Raw genomic sequence first — 18,614 nt, forward strand, 5'->3', positions numbered from 1 at the left:
ATGGGAATGGGGAAGGCGCTAATTACGGTACCGCAAATTGCGGTACCGTAATTAGCTCCACTGGTCCCTTTGCGGGTTGGTTTTTAACGCCTGCAAAAAGCAGGCGTTAAATTCCCCAACCCGCAAAGGGACCTCGTAGTAAGGCGGTAAGGATTTACCGGTACCGGTAAAATACTGGTACCGGTAAACCCTTACCGCCTACCGTGTAATGAGGCCCTCAATCTTGAAGCAGTATATTGAGAAGTCAATAAAAAACGGCTTCATTCGCCCTTCAAAGTCCCCTTCAGCCTCTCCCTTATTTTTGTCCCGAAAAGGGAGGGGGACCTACGCCCATGTATTGATTATCGGGCTCTGAATGCGGTTACCATAAGAAATCAATATCCGCTCCTGCTGATCTCCGTTTTGTTGGATCAACTCGGATGTTCAGTGGTGTTCACTAAACTGGACTTGCGAGGAGCATACAACCTGGTAAGAATACGAAAGGGAGATGAATGGAAGACCGCGTTCAAAACCAAATATGGGCTCTTTGAGTATTGTGTGATGCCTTTCGGGCTGTGCAACGCCCCGGCTACCTTTCAGTACTTCATCAATGAAGTGTTCCACGATATGCTTGACAGTTATCTAGTGGTTTATCTGGATGACATCCTGATCTACTCACCCTCTCTGGAAACACACATTACACATGTATCCAGTGTATTGCAGCGATTGAGAGAAAACCAATTATTCGCCAAATTGGAGAAGTGTACATTTCATGTACAGGTGGTGGAGTTCCTCGGTTACAATATCACCAACCATGGGGTGCAAATGAGTTCCTCCAAGGTATCCGCAGTATTACAATGGCCAACCCCTGTGACCTTGAAAGAGCTACAGTCCTTTTTGTGGTTCTCTAATTTCTACCGACGCTTCATAAAGGATTTCTCAGCCATTGCTGCCCCCCTCACGGTTTTGACCAGTTCCAAGAGACCTTTTCGCTGGAATGGGAAAGCTCAAAAGGCATTTGAAAGTCTTAAGACCGCATTTACCTCTGTGCCTACTCCAGCACCCCAACCCGGCAAGGCCTTACATTGTGGAAGCAGATGCGTCCGATATTGCCCTTGGGGCGATATTGTCGCAACTATGCCCTGAAACCAACAGTCTTCACCCGGTTGCATATAATTCCAGGAAACTCACCTCATATGAAAGGAATTACACTATCACGGAACGGGATTTGTTAGCAGTAAGAGATGGCTTCATGGTATGGAGGCACCATTTGCTGGGTACCCCAGAACCTGTCCAGGTTTTTACCGACCACAGAAACCTGCTTGCGCTCCAGTCCGTTAAGTGTACCACAGCTCGACATGCCCGCTGGCACGAGTTTTTCTCAATGTTTAATTTTGTTATCTCGTATCGCCCAGAACCCCTCCTTTATAAAGCTGATTCACTTTCTCGTAATCACGGTAACCCTGAGCCCATTAACATGGATGGGGTTCTGCTTTTACCTAACCAAGTGGTATGTGGCTATACCCTCCAACCGTTTCTCAAAGACAAGCTACGAGACTGGGTGGAAACGTCTCCCACGGAAATAGTCAATCTGGGGTTGGAGGTAGTGCAGTCTCTCCCTTAGACCTTCCCATGTTTATATCTACACGATATTTCTACGAGACAACAGGCGATGCAATGGTGCCACGACTCCTCCATTGCCGCTCATCCAGGTATCCGGAAGACTCTGGACTTATTGAAACGTTGGTGTTGGTGGCCCTGTATGGCGAAAGATGTTGCGGACCATTTGTCAACCTGTGCAGTTTGCACTCAGTGTAAAACCCTTCATGGCAAACCAGTGGGGTTGTTACGACCTATGCCCATACCCGAACTACCCTGGACTATGATTTCCATGGTCTTTGTTGTTGATCTACCACTGGTGGAAGGATATGACACGATATGGGTTGTCATTGACTATCTCACAAAGATGGCCTTATTCATTCCTTGCAAAGGAATTCCTACAGCTCCTATTCGTTTCTGAAGTACGTATTCAGGCGTTTTGGTCTTCCGTCAATCATCGTTACTTACCGGGGTTCGCAATTCACCTCACTTTTTTGGCAAGCACTAACCTCTACCCTGGATATTGATGGTAGATACTCCAGTGCTTATCACCCACAGACCGATGGGCAGACTGAACGCGTAAACGCGACTATGGAACAATACCTACGCTGCCTTATCAGTCAGCATCAAGGTTCTTGGGTCTCGCTTCTGTCTTTTGCCGAATATGCATATAACGATTCTCTGCATACTGCGACAGGTGTTTCTCCGTTCTTTGCTATGTATGGGATGAATCCAAGAGCTCTTCCTATACAGTTTGAACTTCTACTGAATAATCCCGCAGCCCTGGCTTGTGTGAGGGATTTATCTGAAACACGCAGAATGGTTCGACAACATCTACTTCAAGCTCATGCGAAAATGAAAGAAACTGCGGACACTCATAGGTCTCCGGCTCCGAAATACAAACCAGGTGCCAAGGTGTGGCTGTCTACACGTAACCTGCGAAAACCTGGTCGCAAGGCTTGAATACCTAAATTCATAGGGCCATACGTCATTTCGGAGGTCATTAATCCGGTGGCTGTCCGGTTGAAACTCTGTCTACCTGGAAAATCCATCCGTCCGGTGTTTCATGTTTCTCTTGTTAAACCTTGACATCCTTTTACTAGGCTCCCGTCTCGCCCGCTTCCCATTAGAGTTCACGGTTCTGACGAATATGAAGTGAACTCTATTTTGGGCACACGGATACGCAAAGGTAGACGGTTTTACCTAGTAGATTGGAAGGGGTACGGTCCGGAGGATCGTACTTGGGAGCCTGCATGTAACATTCATGCTCCTGCTCTGGTGTCCCAGTTGTGGTCTGCCCGAAGGGTGAGGACATCTTTGGGGGAGGATACTGTCAGATCTCTCTGCCATTCCAATCTGGTAGCGGGGAAAGAAAGCACAGTGTCGCCAGCTGAACACCGACGCATCCGCAATCAAAACAGGCTTCAGCACAAAACAGGTGTACCGAAGCAGACAAATACTTTGCTCACCCAGGAAGCAGCGTGGTGCCTGGAAGGTAGCCTGGCAATGCTGGCGTCCTCTACACTGCAGGAGCACTCGCCCTGCTCTGACGGCATCACGCAAACCAAGTCACATGATACTGTCTTCATAAGCTTCTCCCTGTGGTTCCACCGGCGCTTCTGAACTTTCTTCGGTGGCGTTACGGATTCTGTTATCCTGTTCCTGATACTTTGATTCCCATATTCCTGAACCCTATTCCCCTATCATTGTCCTCCCTGTTATGACCTCGGACTGCTTCTGTTTTGCTTTTGGGAAATCTGCCTTGGATCTGGTTGCCGTCTCCCTCCTGACCGTGGACTGCTCCTGTTTTTGCCTTGGATACTGATTTTGTCTGCACTGCCCGCTCCCTGTTCGACCTCGGACCGAATTTGGATTTTGCCTTGGAATACCTTGAACTCTGTTGCCCATAACCTTAAAGACATTGGACCACTTTGGATCACTTTGGGATTTTGTTTCATCTTCGTTCCTCACAGAACTTTGAACTGCCTTGCTTTCGTTATTCACAAGTACATGGACTAAAGACTTTCAGGGGTATGTTGTGGGTTTCTTTGCTTTTCTTCTGGAATCCAACGAAGGATCTTACCACGAACTGTCTAGTGCCCATCCGAACTCCATGTTACCATTGGACAGGAGTCCAACACGGTAAGACTGCTAATATTATTAGGGACTCCTAGCTACACTGTTAGTGATCGTTTATAAGTGATTCATTGCCGTATTTTCTTTGCCTAGACATCAGATGCCTGCATTACCAGCCGTTTCAACCTGTCTTACTTGAATTAGCAGGTTAGTGGTATTCTGTGCATGGTATGTTGTATTGGTTTACTTGTCTACGCGTATTCTGATACTTGCCTTGTTTTCAGCTGGTGGTGTGTCCTCTCGTATATCGTATCTACTCTTCAACGGCGCCTGGATCATCGGTCTCCTGTCTTTCCAGTAATGGACCATTCTGGTTGTTTATTCTAATAGCCAGACAGGTACATTATTTGGAAGACTTTGTCATCTACACGACGAGGCAAGTCGCTCCTTTTCAAGTGCTTCCTTGATCTGATAGTTTCTCTATCAGTGTTTTACAGGGTGGGCCCTGAAGGACAGATTATGGACAGTGCAGGTGGGGAGAGAGAGGAGGAGGGAGCAAACACATCCTGTAACAGCAAAGGCTGTAGGAGCTTAGTATTTTATTGCAATCCAGTTGAATGAAATGTATAGGTGAGTACCAGTACTCTTAAAGCATGTACATTACACCTCATTATTACCAATTCAATGTTAACAGGTAAAGCTTTGCTGAGCAAGATAAGTCATTCTGAAGATATATAAAGGATAATGTTACCAACTAAACCAAACCTTTGGGCATATCAAGGGGGCTCTGCATCGGGCTTTAGCGCATCAAACTCAACGGGAAAAGAATGAACGATTTGTGAATTTGTGATTGTAGAGTGCACATATTGGGGCCGATTCATGGAACAAACGTGCGCTGAAAAAAGGTGCTCAGGCTGGCGCAAGCAGGCGCAAGCGTGAAAAAGGAAGTGCACGTGCACGCGTGTGATTCATGGAAGTCCCTGCGCGTGTTTCCCTCAGAATGTGCGCCAAACCCGTACGTGGCGCACACGGGTGCACATGTCACAGCAACATCCCGAATGGCATGCGCGACGCGCACAGGGAAAGCGCACAACCTCGGCGCACACACCAAAAATGGGGTGGAACACGGGGCGTAACACACGGAATGGGGAACAACACGTGAAAATAAGGGCGTAACTGGGATGTACTGCTGGGAAGGACACGGAATGCCCACACGCATGCGAACCACACGTATTCATGGAATCGAATAGGGCAAACCCGCGCACGGCCAAAGACACGCACAGGCCTAAACATGTCTGCCACACGAAGGCAGGTGGTAGCGTCCCTGCGCATTACAAAAGTGTGCGCAAACAAAAAGCACGTATATACAGCAATGATGATTGTCCCATACTGTGGCCCCCTAGGAGAAATGATGTGCACGCAACACACAGGCACTCCATAAAAGGAAGAAAAAGAGACAAGTGCCCCCAGTAGCCCACGTGCATGCAAAAATGACACACGCACTGGCAGCCAGGAGGCCAAAAATAATGTACGCGAACAACACGCAGGCCAGTATGACCGTAAAAAAAAAAAAGGGGAACGTGACAAACACAGACACCCGCTGTGTGAAAAATAGTGTGTCTGTGTATTTTGGGGGTGCGCAGGAAGTTTCACATGCGATTGGCCCTGTGCGAGTGGGGTACATGTATTTCGGGGGTACGCTGGAAGATTCACACGCGATTGGCCCTGTGCGAGCGGGGTACGTGTATTTCGGGTGTACGCGGGAAAATTCACACGCGATTGGCCCTGTGCAAGTAGGGTATGTGTATTTCTGGGGTACGCGGGAAGATTCACACGCGATTGGCCCTGTGCGAGCAGGGTACATGTATTTTGGGGGTGCGCGGGAAGATTCACACGCGATTGGCCCTGTACCACTCACTGTCTGCCTTGCGTGTAGAAGAAGAACGTGTAGCCAACACCCACCCGCTATGAAGTAATAATGTGTGAACCCCAACGCCTGGAAAACACACGCACCGCACCCCACGAAAAGCACGTACAGAGCAATGGAAACCCACATGGGATCTCAACCCGTGCCAGGGCAAAGCCCATGCGCGATACGTCACAGATGCGCTTACGCGCTAAGGGCCTTTCCTCGAATTCCACGCTGACGTGCACTTTTTTCATGTGCCAAATCACTCCGTATCAAGCTGGCCACGCGAAAACACACGGAAGACCACGCTCCTGCCCCCAAGAGCCCAGAGCATGCTCCCACCAGCCTTCTGCTGCTGCCTGCCTGCTGCCCACGTGCCCTGCTATTTGGTGCCTGCACGTCAGCCATCTCCAGGGATCCAGTTGCTGTGTCCACCCCTGCTGGAACAGAAGACTCCCGACTGGGATACCATCGCTGCCCAGCCCCAGGACCCAGTTGCCCACCCATGCCGGCCTCGGGGGTCGCCATGTCGGGGTAAACACCATATGAGACCACTGGCGACCCCCAGCCAGAGGGAGAGGGCCAACAGCTTCAGTGAGAAGGAAGTTGGTGTCCTGGTGGGGCATGTCCTGGGGCATTATGATGCCCTCTTCGGAACATCACGTGCCAACAAGGAAGGACGGGAGAGGATCTGGGAGGATGCAGTGGTTGCCATCAACGCGGAGGGCGTGGCAACCCATGACATCAAGCACGTCCGGAAGCGCTGGGAGGACTTCAGGTACAAGGCCCGGCGCCTCGGAAGAGGGGTCGGGTCAGCATGAGCAACATCCAGATGAGGGTCCTTGAATGCGTAGGCCCAGCGCTCCACACCCAGATCCTTCGAAGGCAGACCCGTCTGGAGTTGAGCGGTAAGTGGCCAAGCATTGCTGTGTGAGACAGGGCATGTTGCAGTGTGCTGGTAGTCTGATACTTGCCTGTATGTGTGACATAGGCCATGTATGGATGTGTGTGTGCAGGGACATCATGGTCATGCATGTGAGACCAGTAATGTGTGAACCACATGGATGGTGCATGTGTTCCAATGCAACAATGGGAGTGTATGCGGAATGCACGCATGAATGCATGCCAGTCTCTGTTCTTGGACATGGAGGGGGGGGTGAGGGATGGGTGCTGCTCTCATGTACATGTGTGGTGCACGTGTGTGTGTGTCTGAGAAGTGTGTGTGACTTTGAAACGCCATGGATGCATGACACATGTCCATGATGATGTGTAGATTCACTCATGCAGTGCGGTCACCGTTGTATCCACTGTGTCTATACACTGTGTCTGTGGTGTACAAGCCATGATGCATGACCCTCCGGTGATGTGTGTGCATGGGATCAGTGTGAGCCATGTGTGTTGCATGCATTCACCCATGTGTTGTGGAGGGACAGGATGGAAGTGACATTTGACAGTGCCACTCATGTGTTATTGCTTCCTGTCTAGGGGAATATTGTACTGTACCCTGATGCTTGTGTTCTATGTCTCCCTCTACGCAGCGTCAAGTGAAGAAGAGGGCGGAGACGGCGCTGTGGAGCCAAGCGGCGGGGATGCCTCCACTGGGCGGCGACGCAAGACCCAGCCACCCTCCCAGGAATTGCCATCATCCGGGAGCGAGGGGGCTGGTGCCGCGTCTGCCACTATGGCTGTAGCGGAAGGGCCGGGTGAGCCCCCACAGGGGCTTCCAATGGCAGAAGATGGTGCAGAGACATCCAGGTTGGTAGTCTCCACAGAGGAGGAGGAGCCTGCTACTGAGCCGCACATGGGGCCTGGTGGGAGTAGTACCACTGGTGCAAGTGGTGCAGTCCAGGGTCAGGAGGCAGCACAGGTCACCGCGAAGGGGCCTGTGCATGTCGCTGTCCTTGACTCTGTGACTGCACCACCACGCACCAGCATGGATGCCCCGTCCCAGGCCCGTCCGCAGGTAGGGGGGAGTGCCACGTCATCTGCCTCTCCACTACCTGCAGACGAGGGGTCCCACGACCGTATGGGCTCCGTCCTGGTTGGTGTCGCGTTGCGCACGCATAACATTCGTGATGACGTGCGTGCTCCCTGGGCGGAGCACGCACGCCATCACGAACAGCAGCGTCGTGACGTGGCACTGTTGGGAGGGGTCCTGGTCGGTGGGTTCCTACATGTGTCGCGCACTCTGGCGGACCTCTCCTCCTCTGTGGAGACTATGCGCCAGTCATTCTCCCTGCCGTCTTCCAGCCCAGATTCCACCAGGGCCCCCTGTCGACCTGGCTTGACCAACACAGCCAGCTTGGTGGAGATCCCATCCCTGCCACAGTCGGGAGTCAGCGGTCCAGCAGGAGTGGACACCCCAACAACTGGAGACCGGATGATGGAGGATGTGCAGGCATCGGACAGGGCACATGGACAGCAGCAACAGCAGCAGATTCTAGGTGGGAGCAATGACGGCTCGGGGCCATCGACATCAGAGGGGCAGGCATCGGCCAGAGGGCAGGAGGACCCTGGAATGGGTGTGTCTTCCGTGTGGCTGCGGTTGGGCCAGCGTATAGATGCGGAGAGGCGGCGGGCGGAAGAGGCGCGGCTCACCATGGTCAGGGCGGAGTAATCCATGCGTCGGGCGTTGAGGCGGGCAGAGTGCCTTGAGGCAACTCACAGGGAGTTGGAACAGGCCATGAGTGCATCCCTGCGAGACCTCAGGGCCAGGGCAGAGTCCCACCTCTGGGACATCGACATGGAGTTCGATGATGCCCTGGCCCGGGACATCACAGAGTGAGCCGCAGGACTTGCCCGCCGCCATTGTATATAGTTAGATAGTGTTAGGTTTCCTTTGTTTTTCTTTTAATTTGGAGTTAATGGACATTGCTCCACTTCATGTGTATATAGTTTTTTCTTCATAGGACTTTTTTGTAGGTTTCCTTTTGTTTGTGGATCATGGACCATTTGGACTTACATTGTATATAGTTGCAGACTTGTACATACTTTCTTTTTCTATATTCCCATGGAACAATGTTTTTTTTATTTTTTATTTGGATTATGTTTTTATTATGGACATTGACAATGGACCACTTTTTTATTCTACATGATTTTTCTTTTTTTTTTTACTTCATTAGATTTTCAATATTTTTTTCTAAATCAGTCATTGTACATTCATTATCATATTCCTACAAGTCAGTTCATTATGTTTTTAATACATTTTTTATTACTTCTGAATTGGTGTTGTGTTCTGTCATTGGTTTTGTGCATGTCTCATTGAACATTTCCTCAGTCACGTGTTGCCACTGTGTGCCTACGTTGTGCATTCCTGCATGGGCATGGTGGTTCATTTAGACTTTCATGGCATGGGTAATTTGGGAGTGGGTTCTGTGGATGGTTGCATGCTTGGATTGGGGGGTAAGGGGTTTAGGGTTGGCTTCAGGGACATGGGTCTGTTTTGTTAGGACATGTTGTTTGTTGGGACATGAGTCGGGGCCTGCTGGCAGGTGCCCCTCACTGCTGAGTGGGTGGGGGTGCTGGGGGACATGAGTCGGGGCCTGCTGGCAGGTGCCCCTCACTGCTGGGGGTGCTGGGGGACATGAGTCGGGGCCTGCTGGCAGGTGCCCCTCACTGCTGGGGGGTGGGGGTGCTGGGGACATGAGTTGGTGATCACTAGTGGAAGGTGACATGTGGGCTGGCTGGGGGGCATGCCCATGGTGGATGGGCTGCCTGCGGGACATGACCAGGGGTGCAGGGTAGTCCCCTGTGGTGTGGGTTGCCTGCAGGGGCCGTGGAGGGGGTAGAGGCCACACCTGGGAGGACCCACACTGTCAATTCACGTGTGGGACTCCCCGCGCACCCCACTGGATACACGTACCCCGCTCTGACAGTGAAATCGCGTGTGAAACTTCCTGCACACCCCTGAAATACATGTACCCTACTCGCACAGAGCCAATCGCGTGTGTTACTTCCCACGTACCCCCAAAATACACGTACCCTGCTCGCACAGGGCCAATCGCGTGTGAAACTTCCCACATACCCCCGAAATACACGTACCCCACTCGCACAGGGCCAATCGCGTGTGAATCTTCCTGCGTACCCCAGTAATACACGTACCCCGCTCGCACAGGCCCAATCGCGTGTGAAACTTCCCACGTACCCCCGAAATACACGTACCCTGCTCGCACAGGGCCAATCGCGTGTGAAACTCCCTGCGCAGCGGGGTACGTGTATTCGGAGGGGTGCTCAGGGATTTTTACAGGCGATTTCATGGTTGGGGGCCTGTGCGTGATGTACAGGATTTGTGCGCTATTCATGGCGTTGGGGGTGTAACTGGCGCTGCTGCAGGGTCGCTGCGCCACTCTGCGCCACGGCTGGTAATGGATGTTAAAATCCATGAATACGCTGTGCGGGGAAATGGATTTTGGCGCACGCTGCACGCGCACACTGTGCGCCAGCCGCGTGCACCACTTGTGCGCTGAATTCTATGAATTACCCCCAGTATCTCTAGGCATTAGGGCGCTATAGTATTAGTATCAAAGACACACATGGCAGGATGGTTCCCTGAGTAGCCAAGTCTTGAGGGCTTTCTGGAAAGTCAAGAGATTTCTTTCAGCCCGCAACTGTAGTGGTAGTGGATTCCAAGTGATCGAGACCTGAGGACAGGGTGTTAATGGGGGAGGGGGGGAATAATGGGGTACTTTTAGATATCACAGAAATGGGGAACCACAGATAAGAACAGCATTATGGAAAATGAAAATGGGATGTTGGAATAAGATCCTGCACACAATGACACTGCAAAGGAATGTCTCTGCAGCAGAACATGCGCCCTGATGCCCCAGGGTCTGGTGCGCTTTATAAATAAATAAACATAAACAGGAGTTTAAAATTGGAGCTTGGCTGGGGCCCAAAGGCCAGAGTTTGAGGTAGATTGTAAAAAAGTGTAAACATCTGGCATGGAATAGAGGATTGAGATTCCAAGCAGAGCATCATCCAGGTTCAGTGGAAGGGGTCTCGCTATATAACATTTGGTATTATTGGTGCTGGTAGAACTTTGCCACTGATTATTCAATAAAGAAACTTTTTACTGGATTCCAGTTAGAACAGACACATCTTCTCTTTTTAATTCTCTTGAATATCTTTCTTGTGATTGGTACTCAGCATTGGGATAGGAATGGATTATTTTGGGTTGGGATTTAAATTGTATTTTTCCATACTTGAATTCTCAGAATTAAAAAGCCTTTGCATCTGTTGTCAATAATCCCTCACAGCAAAGAGGTTGCTCTATTTTTATGAAGAACTGGCAATTTGTCATTTTTTAAATTGTAACACATTTGGGGACTTCCTAGGTGGACCTACTTGGCGAAGAGGGAATCTTACAAGTTCAATAGATTACATTTGTGTAGCTTCTGCTACTTTCCCAAAAGTGAAATTCCTTAACATGGAAGTAACCACGAGAAGTGATCATGCACGCATATTATATAGCGTTGCTGTAGCATGCACTTATAATCACTCAACCTTGGGTTTTACGACCCTTGTAAATAGAGCAGGGAATAAAATGAAGTGGCCCCTATGCATACAATCAAGTCTAAATACAACTCTCTTGTGGCTTGTATCTCGTCATGCAATGCTTTTTATTGTCAAATCCTATAATTTGACCAGCTTGTATCTAGGCTTCTGCCTACGGTCGCTAACTGTAATCGAATGAATTTCCTCAGACACCATGCACCTAAATATAGGAAATCCATCTTAACCATAAGAAAAGAATTTAAAGTAAATGATCCCCAATTCAGAATAAAAAGTCTACACCAAACATTTTAAAATGGATGAAAGTAACACAAATTTGTAATGCACATGAGAGAAAGTGAACTAACGTCATGATACATTTGTAGAAAAGTTGCAAAAAAATGTTTGCCTATATATTATGAAAATAAGCTATAGTCAATAGGAAAAACAAATCAATCCTTCGTGAGAAGAAAATTGAATAGTTTTCATGGAAAATAAATGTGCTCATGCCACCTCTAAACTCCTTTTCTACTTCAACAATCTATTCTGTTGGGAAGGAAACTTTTGGCCTTGATGATAATGAATATAATATTAATAAAATGAAAATCTCAAAGACTATGGGTCCTTATGAAATATTAAGGAAGATGCTTGTATTTGGGCAAGCATTCTTCCTCTGTTCATGGAAATATGACGTAGATCTATAATTCCCACATCTTGGCCCAATAGTTATATATTGTACCTATCTTTTAAGAAGGACTCAGAGATAATCCCGAAAACTATCATCCAATAGCTCTACTGGACTCTACCAGTAAAATGTTTGCTTCCCTTGTCCTACAACATATAGAACAATGGGCCAAACACTGCAGGGTACCACTGAAGTTCCAAATGGGGTTCAGAAGAGGGTTAGGTTGTTCCCTAAATGGTCTAATAGTAAAACGTATAAAAGCACAATCTTGGGTAAAAGGCAATCCACCATGATATGTGTCTTGTGTGGATTTAACATCTGTCTTTGATCAGGTAGATAGAAATCAATTATGGAACAAGTAATGGCAATGGAATATCTCACATGGTTTATGAAAGATACTCATTATTTTGCATGAAAATACAGGTGTGTATCAACTCCTCTGGAACGTATTCCAAATCCATCGATACACAAGTGGGTTTAAGACAGGGTTGCGCTTGTGCTCCCTGCCTCTTCAATCTTTATGCTTCAGATCTATCTGATCAACTAAGTGAGGTAAAATGCTTGCTTCCTAAATTTGGCTGTTTGCATTGGGTTTCCCTTGCAATTGAAGATGATTTCATGGTCTTTGCAAGACCCCCAAAGGGTTGTAATGCCTACTGGGGCCATTAGAGGAGTATATGAGTGACACAACTATATAATACACCTGAAAAAATATTAGTGATATGAAAATAGTGAAACATAGATGCTTCATTGGTGGGAAACTGTTAAGTGAACCAGAGCATATCATGTATTTAGGCTAGCCCTTGTTTGGTAAATTAAAGTCAAAAGATATCATTTTCAGGCTCAGGACGAAGTTATCACCATTGGCAGTATAGATGAAAACGTTAGTGGCCAAGAGAGGGCACCAAGCCCTAAATGAAAAGCAGGACATCTCACGCAAGCTCCCTTAAGGTCTGAAAAGCGATGCTTTGAAGAACCTGCCACCCTATCCTTAAAATCACATGTTTTAGGTCCATGGGGACAGCACAGGTGGGTGTACAAGGGACACAGGGGGTATAGACAATATACATGTATGTACAGATATCTATAAACTATGGTGTGTAGTACACATAAGGATTCCAAGTGAGCACAACTTGACCTCCACTCTCGTTGTCTGTCAGATTTCACTCTGAACCCCCAGATGGAATATACCACAGCAAGGTGGCAGCTACCCATCAATGCGTCTATATGTCTCCAATTAATTTCATACATTAATTAGTGAAAGTTAAATTCATACTTATTCACGCATAGAGGTGTGGGGCCCATTCTCCTGGATATACGCTACAATACTGTACATGTAAGCCAGTGTTGTATTCTACCAGCAAGTATTCTGTGTCCATTTCTTTCTTCTGATTGATGAAGACTCAGAAGGATTTATATTTATTTATTGACGATTATAAAACTGCTGAGGTGTCAAGCTCCTGCTTTTTACTCCTAAAATTGATTAATCTAAGGCAAAACACAAATGGCTTTGCTGTGCAACACACACAGTAAGTTTATAAATACGAAGTAAAATGTTAATGAACTGCTCTGCACTAGGTCTACTGATTTTTAGTCTGTGCGATGACATAAAATAACATTTGCAACATGTGCTTTTTTTCAATAGAAAATGAGCTGCCACTGGCGGATCCATGCTAGGGAGAAGCCCTATGAGTGCACGGAATGTGAAAAACACTTTAATTGGGCTTCAGATCTGAGGGTACACCAGAGAACCCACACAGGTGAAAGACCATTCAAGTGCTTGGAATGTGAGAAAAGCTTCACCCTAAGTTCAACTCTGCATCGGCATCAGAAGAGCCATAATGGAGAGCGACCATATCAGTGCTCGGAGTGTGAGAAAAGCTTTACCAGGATCTCAACTCTGCAGCAACATCAGAAGAGCCATACCGGAGAGCGACCATACCAGTGTACAGAGTGTGAGAAAAGCTTCAGTCAGATCACAAATCTGTACGACCATCAGAGGATCCATACTGGGGAACGACCATACCAGTGCACTCAGTGTAAGAAAAGCTACCGTCAGAGATCACATCTCTATGAGCATCAGAAGATCCATACTGGGGCGAAGCCCCATCAGTGTACAGAGTGCAAGAAAAGCTTCATTCAGCCATCTGCTCTGATTCTTCATCAAAGGGTTCATACAGGGGAGAAACCGTACGAATGTACAGAGTGCAAGAAAAGTTTCATTCGCACTGCGGCTCTGATCTTGCATCAAAGGATTCATACAGGTGAGAAGCCACATCAGTGTCCTGAGTGCAAGAAAAGCTTCATTGTTTTCTCAGCTCTGAGGACCCATCAAAGGATTCATACAGGAGAGAAACCATATGACTGTACAGAGTGCGAAAAAAGCTTCAGTCGTTCATCAAGCCTGTGGCGGCATCGAAGGGCCCATTCAGGGGAGAAGCCCCGTCAATGAACAGAGTGCAAGAATTGCTTATTTTCGAACTCGTCTCTGATCAAGCATCAGAGGATTCACACAGGAGAGAAGCCCTATTAATGTACAAAGCGCAAGAAAAGCTTTAGTGGCTTCTCAAGCCTGAGGCAGCATCAAAGCTCCCACACAGGGGCCACACCCCATCAATGCATTAAATGAAAGAACTGCTTCAGTCATACCTCAGATCTAAACATTCATCAAAGTACCGATACAGGGGGGGAAGCCCTGTGAATAAACAGAGTACAAGAAACATTTCAGTTTTCTGCCCTAAGCACCCATCACACCTGACCTCAAATCATTTGTGGAGAAGCCGCACAGGTGCCCAAAGTGTGGTAAGCACTTTAACGTGGTATAAATCTTGAGAAAATGACCAATGATCACAAAAGTTGACACAAGCCGATGCAACAGTGTAGATCCTTCATACCTCACCAAGGTACCTGCTATGGTGTTAGTTTAATATCCACCACAAAAGCTAGCTGTAAATAACCTGACAAAACCTGCTGCTTTGGACACTGTGCGCAGGGTTAAAAGAAGCTGGTTTACTGCTACTTCTAGTGCAACATTACCCCACAAACTCACATGCTGAGCTCAGAGTACTTTTGGTTTGCATGCATCAACACAACAGCAAAGCTATCTTGCATTTTTGCTTACTCCCAAACTAACCTACCTTGAGTGCTTGGAGACCATGAAAAAGGCAGCTGTTCCTGGTGTAAATCCCAAAGGCACAACAGTAAAGCCTCATTCTAGGTTGCTCCCCATCATGGACTACTTGGAAATGCCCTGAAGTAGGAGGTGCTAATGCCAGGCGAACAATAGAAAATAATGGCAAACAAAAATAAAATAAAGAAATAACCCAGCAGAGGCATCAGAACAAAAAAACTGTGTAAAATGTGAAACCCACGGAAATGACGCTAAGTGGGACCCTCACTACAGTGAAATATACATGAATCTACTTAAGAAACAGCGTGATGATGAGGAATTAGTACACGACAGGCAACAAAAGTATAAACTGAAACCTACAGATGAGATCAATGATTACAGGAAGGGATGGTGAACACGACATGCAAGGCATAGAGAGAACGGAAAATGAGATATTGTAAATTCTGCTAATCTCATACCACTAAATCTATAGTCATGAATGCATACTATGGTCATAAGTGTAAAGGCAGAGCTAGAGAGCAAGTCACCATTATGCCTTTTGCAATTAAATGCCACATATACATTATTTCAATTGCTCAATGCAAGTGTGCAACTGTGCTAGAAAAGATGTGCATCTGATGACATGAAATGATCACACGCACTAAGACTGTTACCCCTGAAGACACATGTGGAAGGCTCCGAAATGGGATATTGGGAATTCCGCGGGCTGGGGATCACCGCCGGATTTGTGAAGTTGATCCTGGAGGCGGCTACATGGTTTTGCACAGGGCTCCTCTCCAGTTTGCTTATTTGTCCCAAATCAATAGGGTAAAGGAGTAAAAGAGAGGGGACAGACAAATAAAGAAGCTAAAGATAAAGGCAGTCCACAAAGTGGGACTGCAAGCATACAGAAGATCATGAAGGTGCAATCAGAGCGCAGCATCTCCCAAACACTCACTGCATTAGCCGATCTGACAGGCAGAAGGGAGAGCCCACATGCAAGCTTCTGAATGGCAATGGCAAGAGATCAAAACAGACTCTGCGAAACACAAGGGAGCCATGGCTGAGTCAGGCAGACGCCATAACATTGCTGCCTGACTCCAAGACGACAAAACCCTCTATATAGCTTCAGCCCACAGAGCAGCGGAGCAGATGAAAACTCAAAAGAATCATGCAGTGTACCTAGGGAGGAGGTTCCAACCACACTTAACCAATCATACATGCATGCCACATACTGGCCCGAGGTGTTTTCAATAACTCCATAGTGCTATATTAGTCCCACAGCCCAGAGTGTTAATGGGGGTTGAACTTGGCCTGAGTTGAGGGAGTTTGGCAGGTGGTTGGAGGCAAAGGTGTGCAGAGTGAGCAGAGCAAGCCAGGACTGCAGGACCAAGGAGAACGGAAAAGGACTGCAGGAGGAGTAGAACAAGAACATTAGGAAAAGGTTGTAGTGGGAGAGAGGAGGAGAAAATATTTAGAAGTCCAGAGCTGGAGAGAGAGAATAATCTAGAATCTGAGCAAGATCGCAGCATCTCTCGGTTGACAAGGACTGTGCCTGCCCTACGGCTTAGAGAGGGTTTAGCCGTGATGCAGGTCCATGCAAAGGGCTAAAGCTGGGACAGAAAGATGAGACTTACTTGAGCATGGTTACCAGACCCAGGGCAGTGCATTAAGCCCACAGAGGTTTTGTTGGAGACAGGGGCGGGGGCGATGGATAGAAAGAAAATGCCCATATCTGGTGTATAAAGCCTGTCAGTGTTGAACATTGGCTGGGGACAACTGAAGGCCTTAACCTAAGCCTACGCTAAGATAGCCGCGAAACCCGAGCCTACTTGAGGGCTCCTTAGTTTGTGGAGGCCACCTGATAATTCTGAACCTGTAGTAGTTATCAGCTAGTGTGAAGCATGCATCTCTAGTGTGCTCCTAAAATCCCTGAGCCTATGGTGTGCGGCTGAGCTTGTAGTGGTTCTTGGCTAGTAAGGACCATGTGCCTGTTTTGGGCTCCTGAACTCCCTGAGCTTGTGGTGGACTCCTGAGAACCCTGAACCTCGAGTTGACTCTGAACCCTACATACAGCCCTCAGCTGGGTGTCATGCGCACAATGACTGCACCCTGAAAATCAACCCAATGTAGACTAGAAGAATTAGACAGTCGCTGCTTACGCCCAAAGAATCAGAGTTGGTAGACATCACCCTCGTTTTTGAGCTAAGAGCCCAAGAGGGACACCATTGTTACAGATGCTGAAAGAAGGGTTCTTGGGAACTATGCATGACTCTGTGTGAATCTTGCACAGTGATAAAACCCTGTCTATGAACTATTATAGAACAGGCACCCTGGACTGAGGTCCTTGGTCGTACATTACTCTAGGGTTTGATCGCCCCGTCCATGTGATTGTGCTTTCCCTGGACCTTTGCTCTGTTATACTTGAGACATCCTTCCTTTGTTGAGCATCTCCCTGTTACGTCACTATGGATCCAACCTCTGTTTTTGACCTCAGTGACCCTGTGCTGTTTACCACCCATTGACCTTGAGTTTTCTGTTGATCCCTCGGTGGTCACAGGGAAAGCGAAATAAGGACTGTGAGCCCGTTCTTCAGAGCACCATACTTGTATGGCAACGTACCGAAGGACAGGTGAATTGGGTAGCAATAGTTTAATAGTGTGACAATGCATTGTAATATATTGTCTGAGAGGGGTGTTGCTGCACAGACCTGGAGGACCCCTTAGCCACAAATAGCCAGTTTATAGAAAAGATAAGTAGGAGTAGGTGAGGGCACTTCCATTGTAGTTTGGCTGTACGTATTTAGGTTTCAGATATAGAGTAACCAAAATTTACCTGTGATGCATGCGGGCAGATGGCAAGGTGCTTCAAACAGAAATGAGATCAGGTGAGCAAAGCCTCCGAGGGGCCGCTGGCAACATATGTGGAATAGATTCATAATGCAACAGAATCAATGATGGACTCTTCGGGCTGAGAGCCCGGCTGCCCAGATCCCAGCCAAAAAAGAAGACACTGTGATCGACCTCCCTGTGTTAAGATCACTTGAAGGGTAGTAATTCTCTGTAGTACACCACCCAGATACACTTGATCTTTTGGAATTTAAGAAACTCAGTGAATGAAACTATTCTTCTTCTAGTTTCCACCTGTAGACACAGCCAGTTAAATTGTTCCGCTCGTCCTAAATTGGTTGAGAATCTCATTAAAAAAAATGTTCATTTAAATGTTGATATTAAAATCATGATACGCCCCAATGGGTACTTATTTCTTACTTTCTTGGTAAAGTTTGCTGCAACTGCTAATGAACTTGGTTTGTGGGGATCTGTGTGATGGAATTGTATCCATTACTGCGAATACAATTTCATCAAATTTTGTATTTGCAGTAATGGTGTGCGATGTGATCTACCAATACCGTTTGTTGAGGTAATAATTGCACTTTTGCTTATCAGTCCCTCACAGGTGTCCAATGCTCTCACAAAAAACATACTGTTTAAATAAATGTTACTAACTTTAAACCAAATTATTCAGCTCACATTCTACCCAAAATCTGACATCTTCTCATAATTAAGTTTCCGTTCCAGTAATTTGAGTGTAGGATTAATGCTAGGTGAACATTTGGGGCATCTCGCAATAGTCTTATAAAAATGAGTTGACTCTGAAGAAGACTAGGGAAAATTGACAACCCCTTCACTGGAAACAAGTCACATCTCGGTGGTAGCAAGGACAGAATTTAAAATTAAATTGGACTGCAACGGTTACTAAAGCAAAAT

General features: G+C 47.3%; 1 protein-coding gene across 1 annotated transcript in view; it reads left to right on the plus strand.

The window, feature by feature from the left end:
- The window catches only part of LOC138487563 (zinc finger protein 62 homolog), a 170,613-nt gene extending 152,521 nt beyond the window's left edge, over positions 1–18,092 (plus strand). Inside the window, exon 9 of the mRNA XM_069614041.1 lies at positions 13,384–18,092. Within this exon, the coding sequence (XP_069470142.1) occupies positions 13,384–14,190 (807 nt within the window). The 3' untranslated portion in view covers positions 14,191–18,092. The remainder of the gene's footprint in view (positions 1–13,383) is intronic.
- The last annotated feature ends 522 nt before the right edge of the window (positions 18,093–18,614 follow it).

Source organism: Ambystoma mexicanum, chromosome 9 (genome assembly GCF_040938575.1).
Source record: "Ambystoma mexicanum isolate Mex_15411 chromosome 9, UKY_AmexF1_1, whole genome shotgun sequence".
NCBI lineage: Eukaryota > Metazoa > Chordata > Amphibia > Caudata > Ambystomatidae > Ambystoma > Ambystoma mexicanum.